A 21,431-nucleotide genomic window follows, 5' to 3' on the forward strand; every position below is an offset into this window, starting at 1 on the left:
CCTGTGCCTGGCAACACAAAAAGTTGAAATTTGAGTGGAATGCTTTCTTTGAAATAATATTGGCTAAAACAAGAATCCCTCTATGTGAAATCAGCCTTGCAAATACTTAGCTGGTCACATACAGTGAACAAGAATTGTTCCCAATTGATTAGGATGTGTCGGGGGATGAGAGACAGAGACAGAGACAGAGACAGAGAAAGACAGACACACACACATACACACACACACACACAGAGAGAGAGAGAGAGAGAGAGAGAGAATCTTTTGAGGAACTCAAAAGACTGTTTTGTTGGAATAATCAGATTGTGGATAATTACTGCTGGGAAGGACATTAGGATTATAAAATTACAGTGGTACCTCGGTTAACAAACTTAATCCGTTCCTGAAGTCTGTTCTTAAACCAAATCTGTTCTTAAACCAAGGCGCACTTTCCCTAATGAGGCCTCCCGCCACCGGTGCCCTTCCACTGTTCAGCTTCCGTTTGTAGACCGAGGTAAAGTTCACAAACAGGAACACTACTTCCAGTTTTGTGGAATTCATAAACTGAATAGTTCGTAAACAGGACTGTTCTTAAACCGAGGTACCACTGTATTTTAATATCAGTAAGAGAAGTCCACTATTCCATAAGAAAACAAATTTGTACGGGGGGCAGAAGAGGCAGGATTTCATCACCTATATCAGGGGTAGGGAACAGAATACAGCCAGCAGGCCACATCCTGAGCTCACGCCCTCATCCCCCACCACAAACCTCTTTTGTAGGTGGCTTGGGCCTCCCACCTCCAATCACCTGACATCACCATGGTGTCAGATAACCCAAATTCAAAGGAAAGAATTAGCAGTCCACTTGAGTGTACAGTCGTATCTTGGAAGCCGAACATAATCCATTCCAGAAGTCCGTTCAACTTCGCAAATGTTTGGGGGGGAAAGCGTGGCTTCTGATTGGCTGCAGGAAGCTCCTACAGCCAACTGGAAGCTGCAGAAGCCCCGTTGGCATTCGGCTTCCAAAAATAGTTCACAAACCGGAACAGTCATTCCAGGTTTGCAGCGTTCAGGAGCCGAAACGTTTGAGAACTAAGCTGTTTGAAAACCAAGGTACGACTGTACTCCCAATTCTTTCCATTCTTCTTTTGCAGCCCAGCATGAATTCAAGCTGAGCTCCAAATGACGATCACTGCCCATCAGTACTGACTGAAAAGCTTGCTTTTGGCAAGGGACTGGCCACACTTAGGAAATCCTTAAGATTGTACAATAATGCTATGAAACAAGAGAACCTATATAAGGGATGTTTCTTTTTCAATGAGGCTTTTTCAACTTACATTCTCCATTTCAGGTTTACGGTACTTCTTTATTCTATGCTGCAAAGAAGGCGCTGTTTTGCATGCCACTTCCTAAATGCAGCCTTGTTTAAAAAACAGGAGTGTTCTTAGAGCTGTGAGTAGTTCTTTTTCCTTCAGGATGTGAAGTTAGGAGGAAGGGTGACCTTCTTTCCAATCTTGCACCTAGCATATCCGAAAGGACCCTCCTCAATAGAAAACGGTATGGATGCACAAATTGCAAAGGATTCCATTACCAGACTTGGAGGAATTAAGATGCAGAAGGCTGTGTAAAGCTATATAAATAGCTACATAAAGGTGTGATATAAATAGCTCCATTAAAGGCAAATTGTCCTAGGTAATGCATGGTTAATGGGCCCAAAAGAAAATTTGAATTCAAGAATTTCTGAAAAACTGAGGGACTGATGTCCATTAAGCATCAAGCAGTACAAAACATTCCAACATGAAGATACCCAGGACTCCCCCCCCCCCTCAGATGGAACTCACAAGAACTCAGTTCTAGCATCTCTGAGGTGGCAGCCATTGCTATTATAAGAGAACAAGGGAGGTGTTCATGGTGAGTTCCGGCACCTCTTTTTCCATAAAAATAGCACTGAAGATACATTCTCCTGAACTATAGCCTAATGCAGGAGCTTCATTCAAGTGATCCATAGTCTGGGTGTAAAAAGAGTGTTAAATCATACAGCATCTAGCACAGTGTGCTATAATTGCTGCAACGGACAGAAAAATTAGTAAGACCACTTAAAAGGTTTGGGAACCACTGGTCTAATGGATAACACTTGAGTTTCACTGTGTTACAAATCTCAGCTCTGTGGACAGAGTGGCATTGGGTGCACCATTCCAAATAGTCTTCTTCTTCTTCTTTGGCAATCATTCATAGCTGAGTAAGAATGCCTTCCATGAACATGGTTTTAACAGTGAGTCCATAAGAGACTGTGCAGGCCAATTCTGGATCCGCATGTCCTTCCACAGTGGGGACATAGGTTTCTGGGTGGGAGCTGATCACAGTGAGGGTTTGCCAAGTGTGTCTTCCTCTTAGCACGTTTCTCCCTTACATCCTGAGTTTGTGCTTCTTCAAAGCCCATGACACCTTTGGTAAAGGCTGTCCTCCAACTGGAGCACTCGCAGGCCAGTGGTTCCCAATTGTTGGTGTTTAAACTATATTTTTTAAAAATTTGCCTTGAGGGAGTCTTAAAAGACTCTCTCCAAATAGTACTGACCAAGGACCCTATAATCATGTAGGTGAGAAAACAAATGTATAAGCTTTAGGGTACTGAAGTTTTCAGTTGAGGTGATCACACTTTGTGATTTGGTATAAGGCACAATATTGTAACATCATAAAATCTACAATCCTTCTCCCCTCTTAAAAAAAAAATGCCTCCTTTTCTTTAGCAATAAGCTCGAGAACATGTGGGTGGTATCAGGTGAACTTTTAAGAAGCCAGAGCAGGATATCCAGGAAGTGGCCCTCACCACTCTACCTGGTTCACTGTTCATTCTCTCCAGGATAGCAGAAATGGAATTACAGAAAAGAAAAACAAAAACAAAAGTAAAAATGCAAACACTTTGATTAGCAGAATTTATTTAAATCCAATAATTTGCTTTTTCCTGATAAAGAATTTGAATACGGGTCAGTGCTAGGTACATACAATTTTGTTTTCCATGGGCAACATTGCAGATGCCATCTCGAGACATGTGAGGATGGTGCAGTTCTGATCAAAGCATCAGAAAAGGCAACAATGAAAACATCACCCAGCAAATTGAATCTGAACAAATGATGCAATCACGAAGTCACCAGACCAGGTTAATCAAGATGAACAGGGAGGAGGAGAAGTAGAACTGTTTTGGCACTTAGCAGAGGGATCCTGAAGCTAGCAAGAGACCTTTTCTCTACCATTGGCACTGCTGGGAAAGGAAAAAGCACAATGAAAATAAAAACAGAACAGCAAAGGAACATGGCCAGTCTGTGCAAGCAAAGACAATGACAAGAGAATATTCTGTTGGGCTGGTAGCAACTGTATAAAGGAATTATAACCACACAAGTAAAACAATTACTTTGAAAGAAACGTTCAAATTAGCAGAGTCCTGCCTGCAGTCTTACAACCTGTTTGTCTGGTTTTGATCCAGGCAAGTAAGAATTTTGCAACAGATTTTGTATCATGGGCTTATAGTACATGATATCCCCCAATCAAGATGGAAGCCAGAACATTATAGAAATGTGGAATTTCAAGCAAGGCAGAAAAAAACCAAGACATAATTCAAGGCCCATTTAGACACAGTAAAGGAACGTGCATATACTGCTTTTCCTTATACTGCTTTTGGGCATGAGGGAGTAATTGATTTGGTTTCTTGTTTTGTTTTTTCGAATCGTCCAATCCAACCTGACGCACCTGAACTTGTGGGTGGATCGGAATGCCAGGTCAGATTTTCTCCAGATTTTGCAATGCATTTTCTGTGCACAAAAGTACATAATTTATGTAAAAGATGTGTACAAACTGCATATTTTACAGATGAAGAGCACTGAAAAATGTGCACTTAATGTAAAAATGGCAGGCAATGTGTACAATGGGACAGAATGAGTCTGAACAGATGGGCTAGACCAATGATTGAGTGCCAATGAGACCTAAACAAAATGGAAATAGTTGCTCAGCCAATCTCTAACTCCATGATGGCCTATGAGGATTTTCAAGATCCCAATGACTGGTACCAATGAGAGCTTTGTGCCTAAAGCTAACTGCTGTCTGGGTGGGATACATTGCTGCAATCCTTATGAAAATCTACCTCCTGTGTTTAGTACTGGGTGGGCCTTTTGAGTTCCCATCTAAGTGGCTATAAGTTTCAAGGGCAAGGGGTCTGGTGTACAATCTTTCCATCTGGGCAATTTTAATAAATGAGATTTTCAGCAAAGTCTAATAATAAAAGTGGAACATATGATTACAATAGTCTAAAAAGCCTTTTTTCCTGAAATCAACATGGCTAAATTAAAATGTTTTAAAAGTTAAACTATTCTCAATCAAATGGTGGTAAACCAAACAATTCTGGTTTGAAATCAGCCATCGACTTGAGTACTAGAGTTGCTTCTTTCGTAAGATCTTTGTTCAGGTTTTCATCTGGAATCATCACCACTTGCATTCCCGCTGTCAGTGATGCCTTGACTCCATTGGGGGCATCTTCAAAGACAAGACACTGAGAAGTAGAAAGAAAACAGAGTACCATAATCAGAAAATTGATTCTGCGTATATCCAGAAAATGAAATTATTTGGCTTTAATTCCTTTTTTTAAAAAATAATTTTTATTAACAGGCCAATCACATCACATTATCCTAATCACATTAGTTCCAAATTATACAGCCAAATTTTAAATTTTGTTGGGGGTACCCATACATCAAGCTCCGCACGAGTCCAAAACTCCGAACGAGTCCAAACATCACTTATATTACTGCTTTAATTAGACAGTTCTATCCAGTTCAATCCAGATAGTCCTTTATTACTTTCTTTCTCTTCTTGTTGTTATTGTATATTCCTTTCTTTGCGATCTCTGATAATTTTCACAAGCAGATTGAAAACAGGCATCTATTTGGCTTTAATTCCTAGGTCATATAGACATTTTTTTTACAGTCTTCAGGGAATACTTTACTTAGAAAATAGTTTAAGAAAAAATGTTAAACATATGCATATACACCAAAAGAGACTTCTTCACACAAGTGCATAGTTAACCTATGGAAATACCTGTTGAATTGTGGAACTGTGGCTTTTTGATCAACATACCGCAATGTCACACTTAATTTCATTAACATTTAGTGGCCGTAGTGTGACACAAAAGCGGACATCATTCAAAAAGTCACCACTTCCTTTTCTGTGCTTCTTCTTCCCCCATGATTCACCCATGAAAATGGCAGGAAAGAACTATATGCCAAGATACTGCCCCCAATATCATCCTCCAATTTTCCTTCTTAAACGGGTTGCAAACAGATTCCTTTGGGAAGCAATTAACATGGAAATGAGCACTAAACTTTTCAGATTTCCAGACGTGGAAATTATCCGCTAAGGAAACATTGGGAAAATGGTGTCTGAATGCAGTCACAATTATGGCCACCAACTTGGATGGCTTTAAAAGAGGATTGGACAAAATCACGGAGCATTGGCTACTAGCCATGAAGGCTATGCTTTGCCTTCATGGTCAGAGGCAGCATGTTTCTGAATATCAGTGGCTGAAAAGTGTAGGAGGGGATAGTGATGTTGTGCTCAGGTCCTGCTTATAGATTTCTCAAAGGCATGCAGCTGGTCATCGTTAGAACAGGATGCAGGACTAGATAGGCCATTGGCCTGATCCAACAGGCTCTCCTTCTCTTCTCATCTGCAGGCAATGATCCACCAGAAGCAGGGAAAGGCGGAGAGTAAAGTCCTTCAGACTCATTTGGGTAAACAGCTTCCTTCAAAGCTCACTAATATGCCAGTCCTACATGCCAGTTCCTCATAGAATCGTAGAGATGGAAGGAGGAGGAGGAGTTTGGATTTGATATCCCGCTTTATCACTACCCGAAGGAGTCTCAAAGTGGCAAACATTCTCCTTTCCCTTCCTCCCCCACAACAAACACTCTGTGAGGTGAGTGGGGCTGAGAGACTTCAAAGAAGTGTGACTAGCCCAAGGTCACCCAGCAACTGCATGTGGAGGAGCGGAGACGCGAACCCGGTTCCCCAGATTACGAGGCAACCACTCTTAACCCCTACACCACACTGGCTCTAGATGACCTTAAGGGTCATCTAGCCCAACCGGCTGCAATATAGGAAACCTGCCCACAGCTAACCCTGGGTGGGCTCAAACCACCAACCTTCTGGTTAACAGAAGCACTGACCCATTTCTCTACAGGCTCTCGTGCCAATTACATTGCTGACTCTGACTGCAGCCTCCACACTCAATGGTGTTCATGGGCAATTATGACAGATTTCACCATAAAAACATTTGATCCAGTAAGACAAGCAGCTATTTCACATAATATTATTGCAGTGCTGTGGCTAGAACTGTGCATTATTGTTGTCATTACAAAACAAGAACATTATAGCCAAAATATTTCTTATCCGTTTACTTATGTATTCCTCAGTTCTCAACCAGATACAAATTTTAAGGGGGGGACGATGACATTTTATTTCAGTCATTCTTATTCTTTAATAGGGAACCAATTCTTTATTAAGCAATAAATACACATCAGACCTGTATTGTGAAAATTAAATGAGCTCATTTTGTTACTAAAATATCACTGTTCTGTATCCTCCCCCTTCAGTTAAGTTGTAAATATTAGAGATTTATATCACCATAAGAGAACAGAATCTCTTGGTCTACAGTTTGTCTCAAATGATGCGTTAGGACTTTAGAAAGAAAAGGTCAGAATAAAACAATTTAAGTGCTAACTCTGAATTTATAAATTGAAAATGCAAGGCAAATATTTCAGTAAAACTTACTACACAATTATGGTTTTTTAATACAACAGTTTAGCTACCATTGCATACTACAATCTGAAGAAAAACATTCCATATTAATAGACGTTTCATCTTAATGCGACAAGATTTCAGTGTCTATTTTTCTTCTGATTTCCTGAAAAAAATAATAGAAACCAACAAATGCATTTGGTCAACAATCTTGTGGAAGGTTTGCATAAAATGTAGAAGTCCATCAGAAACCATTTCGTCATGTGTTGAAATGAATTTTTGCAGGGGGTGGGGGCCTTGGTTTCAGTTCCCCAATTCTGGTTTCAGTGCTTGCAAGAAAAGAGCACAAAAAAGAGAAAGCAAACTGGGGGAGGGGGAGCCATGCACAAGCGCTTTGAACATCTATAGTCAGCATCCCTCAGCCTTACCTATTGTGCAGGGCTGCTGAGAAAAATAGGCTAGCTCCAAGTACACTGCTCTGAGCTCCTAGTTGGAAGGCAAGTAATGCATGAGATGATAGATAAATTGATAACCTTGTTCAGAAGGCATCTAAGGAACTCTGGTGGTTCGCCTCACATTGATTTTATAGAACAAATTAATTATGTCAGTACAGGAAGGTGTAATATATTAAGCAGTAATTAATTTCACTTAAATGAGGAAGTTTCTAAAAGCTTTATAATATTCCCTGAAATACTGAATTCCTTAATAAATTAGTAATCAAACCAACATCTAGTATTCAAGCTTGCCCATTCAGTGGTTTGGTAGGATGTTTGCCTGTATCTGTGCATTGCTAAAAGGGTGTTCTGTTCTCGTTGATAACGATATTTGCCTTTTCCTTTCCACAGCCTAATGTGGCACAGTCAACAGTACCCTTAAGGATGCAAAATACTGATACATGAAAGTATTTTAGTCCTGGATCAAAATTAAGAAACACGGCATTTCCCTCACAGACTTTAAATTGACTCCTTTGTGAATAAATGTAAGAAGTGTTTTCCTTGCAGACTGTAAATTGTCCCCATTGTGACTAATTATTCATATAAAAAATTCTTGGAGAAAAGGAAGAGGACATCTGGGACACTGATTAGAATCCATATGTATTCGGGGCAAGCATTCTTCCCAACAGGGAAGCCAGACTTCTGAACGGCATTGATAAACGGGTAATAGGATGTCTGAAGGAACAATCATGCCCCCTGCCATTAAAAGATTCCTCATGCTTCTACAAAGCCACGGCACAATGAATCTTCTGTTTTCATGAATCCTGTATCACAGGTGAACCTGCAACAACCTAGCTCCAGTGATTGTGCAGCCTGCTGTAGGGATGCAGCAATCTGTTCATTTGCAGACCATAATAAGGCAGGGCCAGCACTGGACAAAATTCAATTCCTCTGAGTTGGATGCATATCAGAGTCTATCCAGGTAGAATCTGGCCCTTAAGCTTCTGCTCATGTAAACATGTTGGAAGGAAGGAAGGAAGGAAGCTTTGCTTCTACCACCCAGGTCTAAAATTTCCAGAGGTTCAAACTAGGAGTAGAATATGCTCAGTAACTGGGAACAGCAGCATACAGTTAAACAAAACTACAGCTATAAATCTATTTGGTTTTAAAGTGGAAGGGTGATTCCTGGCAGTGACACTAGGGGAAAGAGAATTTTGCAAATCAAAACTGATGAATTTCCATGCAAACTTTGAGGATGACTCAATACTAACTTGTCTCTGAGTTTGGCTGGCAATACAAATCTGAGCACAAATACAAGGACATGGCTTTAAGTGATGAAACATCCCAAGGAGATGGCTAATCAGAGAAGCACAAAGGAATTTAGAAGCATGCACTCCAAATAGCCAAAGATACTGAATACAGAATAAACAGGATTTTAGTTCACCATCTTTGGAAATAATACTTTATCCTCCAGTTGGTGAGGTTACCATCAGTGGTGAAGCTGCATGGTCCGGCGCAGTGGGGGGTGCGCGGCGCATGTCCGGGGGGGGGCAGCCACGATGGTACCCCCTCCCCAATGGTGCTGGGGCAATGTGCTCCCCCTGCCCCACCAGTGGTTACCATATGGCGGCTATGTCTACTTAATCAAGCCATAGTATGGCAGAGTTTCACTTAAAAGGTGCATGAATTCCTGACCCAGTAATGACCTTAAAATATATATCTCCCATATTGCTCAAACATGGTTTTAGCCCAACATCTAGAAAACCTGTAGAAACTGCAACTGGAGCTGCTGAGGGGGAAAGAGAGAGGCATAAAAGAAATGAAGTTTGAAGGATATGGATGGAGATGTCCTCATGCTATTTGCAACCACTTCATTTAATGCCCAATCTTTTTACATGGACTTATCAAGGTTCAGTCTTGCTAAGGTGTTCCCCCAGGAACTTTCAAGTATCTAAGCCAGTCTTCCCCAGCCTGGTACCTTTGATATTTGAATTTCAGCTCCCTTCAGCCACTGGCCAATGTGTACAATAGTCAGGGATGGTGGATCCCCTTCCCACAGGAGACAATGATGGCCACCAACTTGGATGGCTTTAAAAGAGGACTGGAAAATTCACGGAGGAATAGGCTATCAATGGATACTAGTGGTGAGGACTATGTTCTGCCTCTGTGATCTGAATACCAGTTGTCGAAAATGCTCTTGTGCTTGCAGGTTTCCTACAGGCATCTGGTTGGCCACTGTGAAAACAGGATGTTTTTGGACTAGATGGATCACTGGCCTCATCCAGCAGGCTCTTCTTATGCTCTTATGATGGTAGTTGAAGTCCAAAACATCTGGAAGACACCATGTTACAGAAGGGTGCTCTAGGTGCTCTTGCTATTAGTCTCAGTTGACAAAACTCTCAGGAAATTATTTAAAGTCACCTGTTTCTAAGCAGAACCCAGGATTATCACATCTCTTCTCCAGGCATTTCCTGTTCCCTGCCATAACTTGGCACTCTCGGACAAGTGCTTCTTTTGCTCATGCTCAGATTACAATACGAGAAACAGAAGAAAAAGGCCAGACCCATACCGACACATTTCTTAATCATCAGGTTTCAAAAGTATGCATCTAAATGGATATAAATGCTATAGAATCATAGAGTTATATAATTGTAGGGCTGGAATGAACCACAAGGGTCAACTAGTCCAACACTCTGCAATTCAATAATCTTTCGTCCAACATGGGGCTGGAACCCAAAACCCAGAGATTAAGAGTAATCAGAGATTAAGACTCATTCTCTACTGACTGAGCTATCCCATCAGTGGTTATCAGCCCAAAAACTGCACACAGCACATTTATTTGTGCCTTATCCATCTAGGGACTGGCCTCTTGTGTCCATCAATATATCAGCGAACAACAATGAAACAAAATTGATTTCTAAAGTCTTCTAAAAAAATACAACTGAGACACAATACCTTACAATCTGCTAATATGAATTCTTTTCAATTTCTTAACTTCTCCCTTCACAAAGCATCTTTTCATTTTCACTAAATTCTCTTACTTAGTTTTCATTTCAAGTTGAAGATTAAAGACATTTTCACAAGAGATACTAAGAATGCTTTAAAAATATCTCAAATTAGCCACTAGCAAATATTAATTTTAAAATATTAACATACATTCTGGGTAATGTAGGGTTTTAATTTGAATTACAAATGCCAACCCTCCCTACCAACACCCCTGGAAATAACGGAAGAATTCCTTGTGATAATGCCTTAATATTCTTTCAGTCAGAGACTACTGACTGTTGGTATTGCCAGTAATAAGGACCCAACAACATTGCTAGGCTTTGAACAGCTGCTGTAAAATTCTGGAAGAGCTCTCCTGTCTGTGGGCTTTGTGAACAATCTAGCTAGTCTGAGACATAAATCCACACTCTTCAATTTCCCACTGCATTCAGAAAGCAGAAAAGGGAACAACTCTGACATACTTGGCCTTTAGATCCTTCTGCGTTGCACAAAACACCATTATCAAGGCTGTTCAGAAACTTTTTCTTTAATCCACACAGTATAAATAAATATACTTCAGTACGTCCCCTTGAAAGATCTAATTGACTTCCATGATGTCATTAAGCTTATTGTATGAAAAACGACAATGACTGTGGAATGCAATATGCATAATGGAAAAGCTTAACTAATTCTTTGGAACCGGAGGCAATTAAAACACTTAATTACCAATAAGCTGGGAAAATGACCCATAATTATGGTGGCTTTAATGCTGCAACAAATAAATGTACCTAATCTTCCTTTAGTTTTTATTGGTACTGACACCTATTGTCAACATCCCAGCAGTATTTTGAATCAAATGATGGGAGTCTTGCAGAGGTCACTAAAAAAAAAAAAGGACTCACAGTGATGACCAAGTGCCCTTTCCCCCTCCCTATTAATATACTAAATCCAAGGATATGAGAATACTCCAGCAGTTATTAAGAGTGCGAGCTGGAATGCCACTTTGCCTCTCAAAAAGACTGATACACTTATATTTTGTTTGTTGTTGTTTTCTTTCTCTGTACCTGAATCCAACACGACTCCTTTGTCTATTGTAAGAATAACAGTTGGGTCTAATAACATTTTTTCTTATAACAACAAAGCACAGAGACAAGACAATTAAGCATCATTATGTGGTATCAAATATGTCCCCACATTGGTTCTTTGCTCCAACTGAGGCTTCTGTCACTGGAATGGAGAGGGAGACAAGTTCTGCCAATTCCCCCTGCTGCCACTGCAGCACCTCCAATGCTTCCTGGAACAGATTTTGAGGAGACAGAAGGTGTGCTGAGCAGCTAATTCCATCCCTGACACTTTATCATAGATTTGTCCTGTCCTGTTGTGTGCCACAACATTCAATCTACACAAAAGTCAGGCGTTTCAGGTTTGACTCTGAACTGTATCCTGCCTGACTTCAGACTTGGTTACTTGAATTGACCCTGAACCTTGTTCCCTGACCTTTTGACTTTGGATCAAACCTCAGATTTTGAACTTTGGACTTAGCATACCGACTTGCTGCCAGGTAGTAGGCCAGGGGTTCAGGACAGAGTGCTTTAAGTGAGTATGCAGCCGCATATCTTTTTCTCAGCTAGTCTATATGTTCTGAGTTTTTCTTGTTGATAAAATCTTCCCACTTCCAAAGCAGATTCTATTGCAGTTGAAAATGCAACATCTAGTGGGACTATAAAACGAGTAAAGCATCTATTGATTAAAGTAGGAGTCCCCAAGCTTTCTGGGCCAGTGAGCACATTTAGAATTTTAAGAAAGTGTTATGGGTGTGGCGTAACACAAAATAGCTGCCACGTCAAAAAAAGCAGAAGAAAGTCAAGAAAACAAAATGCTGTTTGTGTGTTTTTTCATTAGCAGCAAAAAGTTGCCTACATAAACTACTGCTTCACTGATTCGCCCAGCCTTTGCTCAGAATGGAAGGAAGGTGGGTGTCTGATTTTGCATCCAGTGAAATGAGAGCATGTTAAAGAGGTTTGAGACATGTGGAAGAGACAGAGCCTGTGCAAATGGGACCTCAGCAGGAGCAAACAGTTTCTCACGCACTGTGAATTCTGAGATGATATTTTCACAGGAAATACTGGTGGCACACTGGCACTCACAGGTGACAAGTGGCAAACCCCCACACCAGTTTTTAAAACATGGAATTTGATTTTGAAATAGAACTAAAATAATGACAACAAAAATAAAAGAAGAAAAATTTGTGACAGTATAATAGGGCCACTGATTAAGCAAGAATGTAAACCCACTGATTACAGATCTTAGTATAACATTACAGTGGACCCTCCGTATACAAACTTAATTCGTTCTGGGGGTCCTTACATACCCTGAAAAGTCTGCAACATGAGGCGCTGCTTCTGCGCATGCGCGGTGCAATAGGACGCTTCTGCGCATGCGGCGAAACCTGGAAGAATACACTTCCGAGTGTGCCACGTTTGCAACCTGAAAGTTACGTTACCCGAAGGTAACATAACCCGAGGGTCCACTGTAATAAAGTTGTGGGACAATTAGAGTAAAATCCTAAAGAGAATCACTGACCATTGACAGAGTTTGAATGTATATATTACGCAGCTAAAGCATACTCAGAAATAGGTATTTAATTTAGTAGCTATGTACCTCCCGTTTTACAACTGCAGGAGGATATAAGGAAGGAAAAATGCCCAGTGAAACCTAGCAAGGCTAGTTCCTCCCCACAGCAATTTATAAACACTATTTTCCTTCAAAAAATATTTTGCTAGGCTTTCCAGCATTGGGATGCATGGGCTGTCTGTACAGAAACAAAATGAGAAAAGGTTGATGTCTAGTTTATTGGGACATTCATAAATGGCTTAAGAGACTCTTAAACAGAACAATCTTACTTTCTTAGTAATCTTACTCTCTTAGTAATCTGACTCTTAATTTTATTTTAGTGCTTTCTAGACAAGTTATTCATCTCTAGTATCAAGAACAATCTTAGCTTTCAGTGCTATCCTTCACTGTGGAGAGAAAGAATACTGCAATAGTTTAACTGGATTTCATCTAGTCCTGCTTGAGTGCTACAATTAACAGCTATTATTTTTCATAATTTGAAAAAAAGCAATAGGAGATGCCTAGAAATGTAAATGTAAAGCCAGGGAATGGGTGGGGAAAATGGTTTTGGTATACAGAATACAATATGATTGCATCTTATGCAAGGGGATGGGTGCATATATGCCAAAACACATATACTAAAAGTGCCCCTTGGAACTGCCCCCATGTGAGCATCCTCATTTTCTGGAGCTGGCATACCAAGCGGGCTCAGGGATGCTCTCACAAGATCTCACAGGGTCATCCAAGTTCCCACAGAATCTCACGAGAGCATTCCAGAGCCCGCACTCTGAGCAGGACTTGTGTTGTAAGCAAGGAGGAAAACTTGGACGCTCTTTCTGTGCTGGGAAAACCCAGCCTCAAAAGAGCTTGTAAGTTCCCCACCTTGCAAGCATTTAATTTGCCCAATTTCAACCAGCTGGCTTTCAACTGCACAAGGTTGAAATCAGGCAAGTTAATTGTGCCAAAGATGCAATTGTACTATATACTGCAATAATTGCGGGATCGTGGATCTATAGAAATCAGGCTTATTGGCTCAAAAAGTGAAAAATGTATTTTTACATTTTATTATTACTACTACTCTTGATATCATAAATTAGGTACAGAGCACACAGCTTTTTTCAATAAGCCTAGTAGCTACTTTCTATAGAGCTACACTGCTGATATATATTAAGCTCAATAACATGGTTTGATGGCTATGAAAGCTAAGATTGTTCTTGATACTGGATATGAATAACTTTTGTCTAGAAAGCATTAAAATAAATTAAGAGTGAGATTACTAAGGAAGTAAGATTGTTCTGCTTCAAGTCTTTAAAGCCATTTATGAATGGCCCAATAAACACTGAGAAGGTATAGTAGACATTCCATTAAGCTTTTGATAAGAGTGCAGACACAATGAACATCTCTATGCAGCTATGACAATAATTTGGAAGTACTGCATCAAAGCAATTTTGCAGTGGGGAAAATTCTTCCAGCTGATTCATATCTGAAAATTGGTTTTAAACCTGAAGAAGTTTTAAAGACACTTTGGAAAAAGATGAATTAAGCACTGGCACAAGCAGTGGGAATGAATTTTAAAAAGTTCCTAGCTTCTTTCACCAATTTTATACCATTTGTGATCATAGAAGCAAACAAAAAAGCCGCACCCAGACACATTTGTTCTTGTTGCTGCTGCTATAATAATAATAATAATCTGTTTCCATCCCTGTTCAAAACAGCATCAAATAGTGTAATCTTTTAGCATAAAAAGTTATCCCTTATGAATTTTTAACACTGTCCAAGGAGAATAAAATTAGCATTTAGCTGCCTACTGACAAAGCACCTGGTGCCATTCACAGATAAACTCCACAATCTGCCTTGCAGTTCATGGATTAACAGGTAAAAATTGTACATTTCATACATCACCAATATAAATTTGCTATACTGATACGAAGACCTAAGGATATGTTGACAAGGACTCAACTTCAAAAATACAGCTTGTTCACCAACCATGATAGCACACTGATAGTACGGTATGTATCATTTTCTATTAATCACTGAAGTACTTTACAACAAGAGCTGTATAAATAGTGAAGTGTGGGGAATTGGTGAATTCTACTAGCGCAGTACCCTACCTGTTGACTACTATGTCACCTGCAATTCTACAAAGAACCACGTATACCACCTTGAGCCCCGTGAGGTGGGTTGCTACAATCTAGTCATCAAAGCACTTTTTGGATCTTCTGCTGGGTCCAACTCTGGAGAAGTAAAAGGGGAAGGGTCAAAATGCATTTTTTACCTTTTAAATCAAGGATTCCATTAAGACAGAAATAATCAGCTGCCTAGATCCTGTAACTAAGACTACATCAACAGGCAAGGCATCACAGTATGACTTCATATGGGCGCACAGTTGTAGAACACCCAGTATATGTGTTGTGGATACACCACCATTTGTTGGTCTAGCTATTGATCATCTCCCCTCAAATAGTTTGTGGATACCAGCCATTAGACCAAAGTCACAATCTTCCTGCAGAAAATTATTCAGTGCCCTTTCCTTATCACATATTCACTGTGAAAACCATTTTTTTAATGCCAGTGCTCTGCAACCTATGGGCAATTAAATGACTAGTTAAAACCATAAGCTCCCACGCACATACAGACTATATTTGATATTTGGTGAGGAGATAGTTCAGAGCACTCCTACCTAAAATAGAATCAGGAGTTTGAAGTTTAATATTCTCTATAAAATTCTTTAAAAAACATAAAAAAGACGACTTTGGAAACAGCAATTTCAAAATGAGCCTATACAATCTGTTTCAATCTAGAGCTGTGCAAGTTTGTTCCTTTAACTGCTTGCAATGTTTTGCTATTCAAAAGGTACAGACATGTGCCTGGGTATCTTTTCATTCCTCAAGAGCAACTACAAAAATGCTTGGCCCAGTTCCATTTGGTCAAATTTCAACCTAAAAGATGCAACACATGGAGGCTATGTAATCCTAGACATATGACAATAGATTAAAATGCTATTTGAATGAGCTTTGGGTTACTGTTAAGATAGTTTTGAGATAATTTAAAAATAAAGAGCTGTGTGCTGTCAAGATGTGCAAAAATAGTTATTTGTACATTATTTAAGAAGATACAAAATGGAAATTCGAAGTGCACAGTTTTAGTAATGTCATGATAAACCTTTTGTATTATTCAACTTCTGCTTTTGATGTACAGAATATCTAGAAAAAAGGGAGAATGTGTTTGAGTGACCCACTTAACAGCAGTCCTATTGAAGTACTAACGAATAAATGAATTTTAAATAGCTACAATATTTGCAATTTGGGGCTCCTGCTGTGTAAAGCGTCTGAAGAATTAGGTTTTAAAGGAACAAAAATGCTGCTTATTTTGGTTCCCCAAAGGGTGCGTCTCTCTGTTTGTGTGTGTATATATATGTGTGTGTGTTTGTTTCTGAACTTTCTCCCTGCCCAAGAGGAGTCTGTAAACCCATATACAGTGGTAGCTCAGGTTACATACGCTTCAGGTTACATACGCTTCAGGTTACAGACTCTGCTGACCCAGAAATATTACCTCAGGTTAAGAACTTTGCTTCAGGATGAGAACAGAAATTGTGAGGGGCCACTAGGGGCGCATCGGAAGATGGCTGACAATAACATCTCTCCGACCCACACGAGGTAATTAGGAGGCTGTGATGGGAGTAAATAGCCTCCCTACCCCCCCAAGGTTGTGGGGGGGCTGCCCTTGCCTGCTGTGCCCTATACCACCCCCGAATTTGTCAGGATGGGGACACTAGGCAGAATGCCCTCCTGTGGATCTCAGCGCTCCTGGACGCTGTCTCTGATCCGCGCCTCTAGCTGCAAGAACTTCAAAAGAAACAATTAGGAGGAAGCGAATGCACATATTTCAAGGAAGGAGGGGGAGTAAAGAATGCTAATTGAAGAGATCTCTGATAAACAAGACGGGTCGGAGGAACAAGATAAATCATGAGAAGATACGCCAAGGCAAAGGGACTGGATGGGGGAGGGGAAAAAACTTTCCTTTCCCCCCTCTAAGTGATTAACCAAGAATCCCCACCCCCCACAAGTCAGAAATGTCGTTTTAATGACTCAAGTTGTGGATTTATGACTGTGTGGAGATAAATTTTCTAACCAAAGCATGTTTTAAGAAGATCGTGGAAAGTATAAGAGCTTTGGAATGACGCAGTTAAAAATACCGTCGCCATGTTGGCAAGTTCTGTCGGAGGACTTAAGTCTGGGAGGAGAAATAGAGCTGTTTTTATATTGTGGGTGAGACTCCTCAGAGGGACTTAAGAGCGACAGTTTTGCGAGATTAATGATGGAAAGAGCGATGTTATTTATGAAAGCGATGATATATGGAAACCATCTCGATATGAGGATTGGACGAACGGAAAAATTCACACAGGATTATAATTGGTGTTTATCTGCTTAAGGAGATTATCAGAAGAGATCATAAAGAAAAAAAGAAAAAAATATACGAACAAGATGAGATGTGGAAACAGCAAGATAAGACTGGATAGAATTATGAACTTTATTTGGACTGATTTGGATATTAACGCAGTAGCAAGAAGATGATCGGAATCCCCCTTCGGAACTTGAAATATGGGTCCCCTCAACAAAAATTTAAAATTCGGCTTTGTAATTCGGAATTTATGTGATGTGATTTGATTTGATTTGATTTGATTGGTCGGTTAATAAAAATTATTTTTTTAAAAAAGAGAAAACAGAAATTGTGCCGCTGCTGCCGCCGCGCGGTGACAGCACGAGACCCCATTAGTTAAAGTGGTGCTTCAGGTTAAGAACAGTTTCAGGTTAAGAACGGACCTCCAGATCGAATTAAGTACGTAACCAGAGGTACCACTGTAAAACTAAATGTGTGTTCCTGAACATTCTAACAAGGGATTGAATATTAGGAAGGAAGGAATAGCAAGAGCAACCCATATAGAGCTTCATATACAGATGGACAGAACCAGTCTCTTGAGTTTGTGGGAACAATCCTATAGACTTTGGAGGTGGAACGCAATTTCCACAGAACTGCCAAGGGACCTGTCAGATTCCAAGAGAATCTATAAAGAAGCTGCATGTTCCACTAAAATAACCCCGAAGTGGAACGTTGAACAAGGGGGTGAGTGGAGTCTTGAGTCAACTTAGAAGGTGAAGGCTTCACCTTAAAGGCTTAAAGTTTGAAGAACAGTAAGCTGTGGAAACCTTGAGTTGGCTACAGGACTCAACTTGTTTCTTTCGTATACAGTGGTACCTCGGGTTACATACACTTCAGGTTACATACGCTTCAGGTTACAGACTCCGCTAACCCAGAAATAGTGCTTCAGGTTAAGAACTTTGCTTCAGGATGAGAATAGAAATCGTGCTCAGGCGGCCCGGCAGCAGCAGGAGGCCCATTAGCTAAAGTGGTGCTTCAGGTTAAGAACAATTTCAGGTTAAGTACGGACCTCCGGAACGAATTAAGTACTTAACCTGAGGTACCACTGTACTCTGTTAAGTTATTGCTGAAGCCTATGTGACTGTCAGGGGATATTTTCTATACCATTGTCCATAGCCGTCATGTATGTATAAAATGTAGCCTGGTTGAATCAGGACATTTTTGTTGTGCATTTGGTGCTCCACAGATTGCACAGAACCATTGTTGTCACACTGCCCTTTTTACCATCCACTGGAGCTGCAGCACTCTCTTATCTCCAGGAATACAGCCAATCCTTTCAGCCAGCAGCTCAAGTCCAAAAAATCAAAATGCACACTTCATAGTCAAAAATGAGGAATTCCTATAATCAACTCATAATGTGTAAATCATAGAAAGGTAAAATGTTTCATAACTGCTGGATTACTCTGATATTCAGATGTTTACATAAAGGTGATATTTAGGTAACTGCACACAGGCACATCGTTCTTTTGATCTCTATATTGAGTTACTGCCACTATACAATGGGAAAACTCAATGAAAACAAACTAAGCAGTAGCGCAGATGCAAGGTTAAGGTGAGCATCATTTGAAGAAAACAAGTCAGCAGCACAGAAATAGAAATCTTTACATTTGCATGTCTTGAATGCCCTTCAGTGAGCTGTTAATTAGAATACTCGGCAACATTCGCTGTTGCATAAACACTACTCCATTTTGAGGGGAAAATAAGCAGCTTTTTTTTTTTGGTACAGAGGAATTCACAGAATGTATTTTTACCAAGGTGTAGGGAGGGAGAAGAAATGATAACTTTATTGTGTCTATTTGGGATGTAATCAAGTGAAAGGATGTATTTCTTGAGCGGCAGTTGGATAGAAATGATGTGATTCTAAAGTAACGAGGTCATATTACAAACGAGGTTATCCCAATTCTTCCAGATGGTTGGCATGTATTGCTTAGAAGACAGTACTCTCAAATTTATTTGAGACATTGCGTGTGAGGAGACCCTGCAATATTGCTATGACTTTTTGGGTCAACATTTAATTATGCCAGTAGCTCTCCAAACTCTTTCAGGAAACAAAGGGGTTTCTCAGGAGCATATGGGGCAGATATGTTTCTCTGAAAGGTGCCTTGCTATTGCTCTTTCCTTGGAATTCACATCTGCAGGGCTGTATCTATGACCAGTTCAAGAATAACTACAATGAGGTCCAATGGTAATGGCTATGCCCTAAATGAACTGAAAAGGGCATAAGAATCTAGCTCAGTGGTAGATATACCAGCTGGAAGCAGTCATAGCTACTCTTATCCCTTCACAAAGCTACATTTCCCAGAGTCTTCTGGAAAACGGACTTGATTGTTAAACCACTCTGACAATTGTTACTCTGTGAGGGGAATAGGGATATCCTAGCAACTCTCAGTTTATCTCTTGATAAACTACCACTTCCTAGGATTTTTTGGGAGAAGCCTTAACTGTTTAAAGTGGTGCTGCTTTAAATGAGTGCAGATGAAAAGCTACTTTTAAAACTGAGGGAAGATTTGAAGGCCAGTTTGTGATGACTGTGTAGAAGGCCTGAAGAAGAATTAACAAATCTCCCTGGGCTCTAGATCATGGCATTTGTTCCACTTACAAAGATACTGGAAAACGTAGGGACTCTGAAGTGAGGAACTGAAAACTCTGATCAAGACAAGGTTCAGGCTGCTAGCATGGGTGGCTGGGGGAACTGTCTTGTCTGCAGGGCTCTCCCTGCCAGATAACACAGCTGATGCAGTACTTCAGTCTCCCTGGCCTTAAGAAGGGAAAGATTACAGAATAAGTCAAAGGCCCCTTAACAAGCCAACCAAGCTTTTCAAAGGAAACAGAACCTTCCACATTCCAGGTCTTGTCTGCCTACATCAAGTTTCCATTTCTACACAGAGAAAACATATCCTGTAGCTGCCTTAGCATGGCCCTTTGGAGCTGTCCAAGGTACTGTTCCTTTTTGGTCTCTTGCTTCACTGGAATTTTGAGCAGAACATTGACAGCTTTCCCAGAAAACCTCAAGCTCTCACAAGAAACATCTCCCATAGTTCAGTGTGTGTGTGTGTGTGTTCAGAAGTCTGCATTTTGGGTAAGCCCCTCCATAATCAGCCTCTTATTCTCTCTCTCCCCTGCCCTTTCCGGTTTTTGGTGGAGGAAACTTTCAGAAAAAGACAGACTGTACACAGTACAAAACATGACTTTATTTAAAATAATTTGCCCATATTCCTCTGATAATTAACATTTTATGAGAATTTCCCCCTCCCCTGGGTTTCTATTATTTTAAGTTCCGAATTCACTTACAGAATTTGCAAGACTGTTAGCACCTTCGAACGCGATGGCTTAGAGGCAGTACCACTGGTTTAGGTGAATAAATTTTCGATGTTTGCATGGTGACAACTGCTTCATACATTCTGCTTGCTTTGTGGGAACTAATTCAACGACAGTGTAACATTCTTAAAATATGAAGCGTTCACAGAACTGGCACATATAAAAACTGCCATAGATGAATCCTTCTGATGCCTGCAGGAAATTAGATTCGAACAAATACATGCTAATATTAGTATGAGATTTATAAACAAATGTTGTTCTCCATCATTCACATCTTGCTCTTCAGAAAATGCTTACTGCTAAGTATATCAGCTCTTATGCTTGACACACCAAGCCTGCAGACATAATTAGAATCTATTACACAGAAAGAAATATTGTTTAAGAAGTACATAAAGTTGTGTGCATACAGAAAGTTATATCCCTCTAAAATTTTATTTTCTCATCCTTGAAACAGATGCATCAAAATGCCTTTCTATAACTACACCAAGCTATGGCATTTCATTATTTATTTATTTTCAGATACGATTTTATTGTGCATGAGGACAGTGGCCTTGAAGAACCAGGAGCCTGGATCTAAATTTGCAGCAAGGAAGTCATGGGATTTCCTGCAGATATATTGACTGACCTTCACATATTTCTCCATTCATTCTTATATCATTTTAATGTCATGGTGCTAAAAAGCAGTGTAATTTTCATTAGTTTCCTCCTCTAGCATTTAGACGACAATTATGTTCAGTCTTCAATGTTTTGGGTTTTCTTATTACGAAGTCTATTTATTGACCTTCCCAGCTGCTTGTCTCAAAAGAGATTTGCTTCCTTGCAGGGGATTATTAAATTCTTATTCTCTTTTATAGGTGCATTTATTTTATGCTGCCTTTACGG

The 21,431-nt window shown here is 40.1% G+C and overlaps 1 protein-coding gene across 1 annotated transcript in view; it reads right to left on the reverse strand.

The window, feature by feature from the left end:
• Positions 1-2,898: 2,898 nt before the first annotated feature.
• Positions 2,899-21,431, reverse strand: part of PUDP (pseudouridine 5'-phosphatase) — a 61,700-nt gene continuing 43,167 nt past the window's right edge. Inside the window, exon 4 of the mRNA XM_083612200.1 lies at positions 2,899-4,519. Within this exon, the coding sequence (XP_083468326.1) occupies positions 4,343-4,519 (177 nt within the window). The 3' untranslated portion in view covers positions 2,899-4,342. The remainder of the gene's footprint in view (positions 4,520-21,431) is intronic.

Source organism: Podarcis filfolensis (genome assembly GCF_964270895.1).
Source record: "Podarcis filfolensis genome assembly, chromosome: 4".
NCBI lineage: Eukaryota > Metazoa > Chordata > Lepidosauria > Squamata > Lacertidae > Podarcis > Podarcis filfolensis.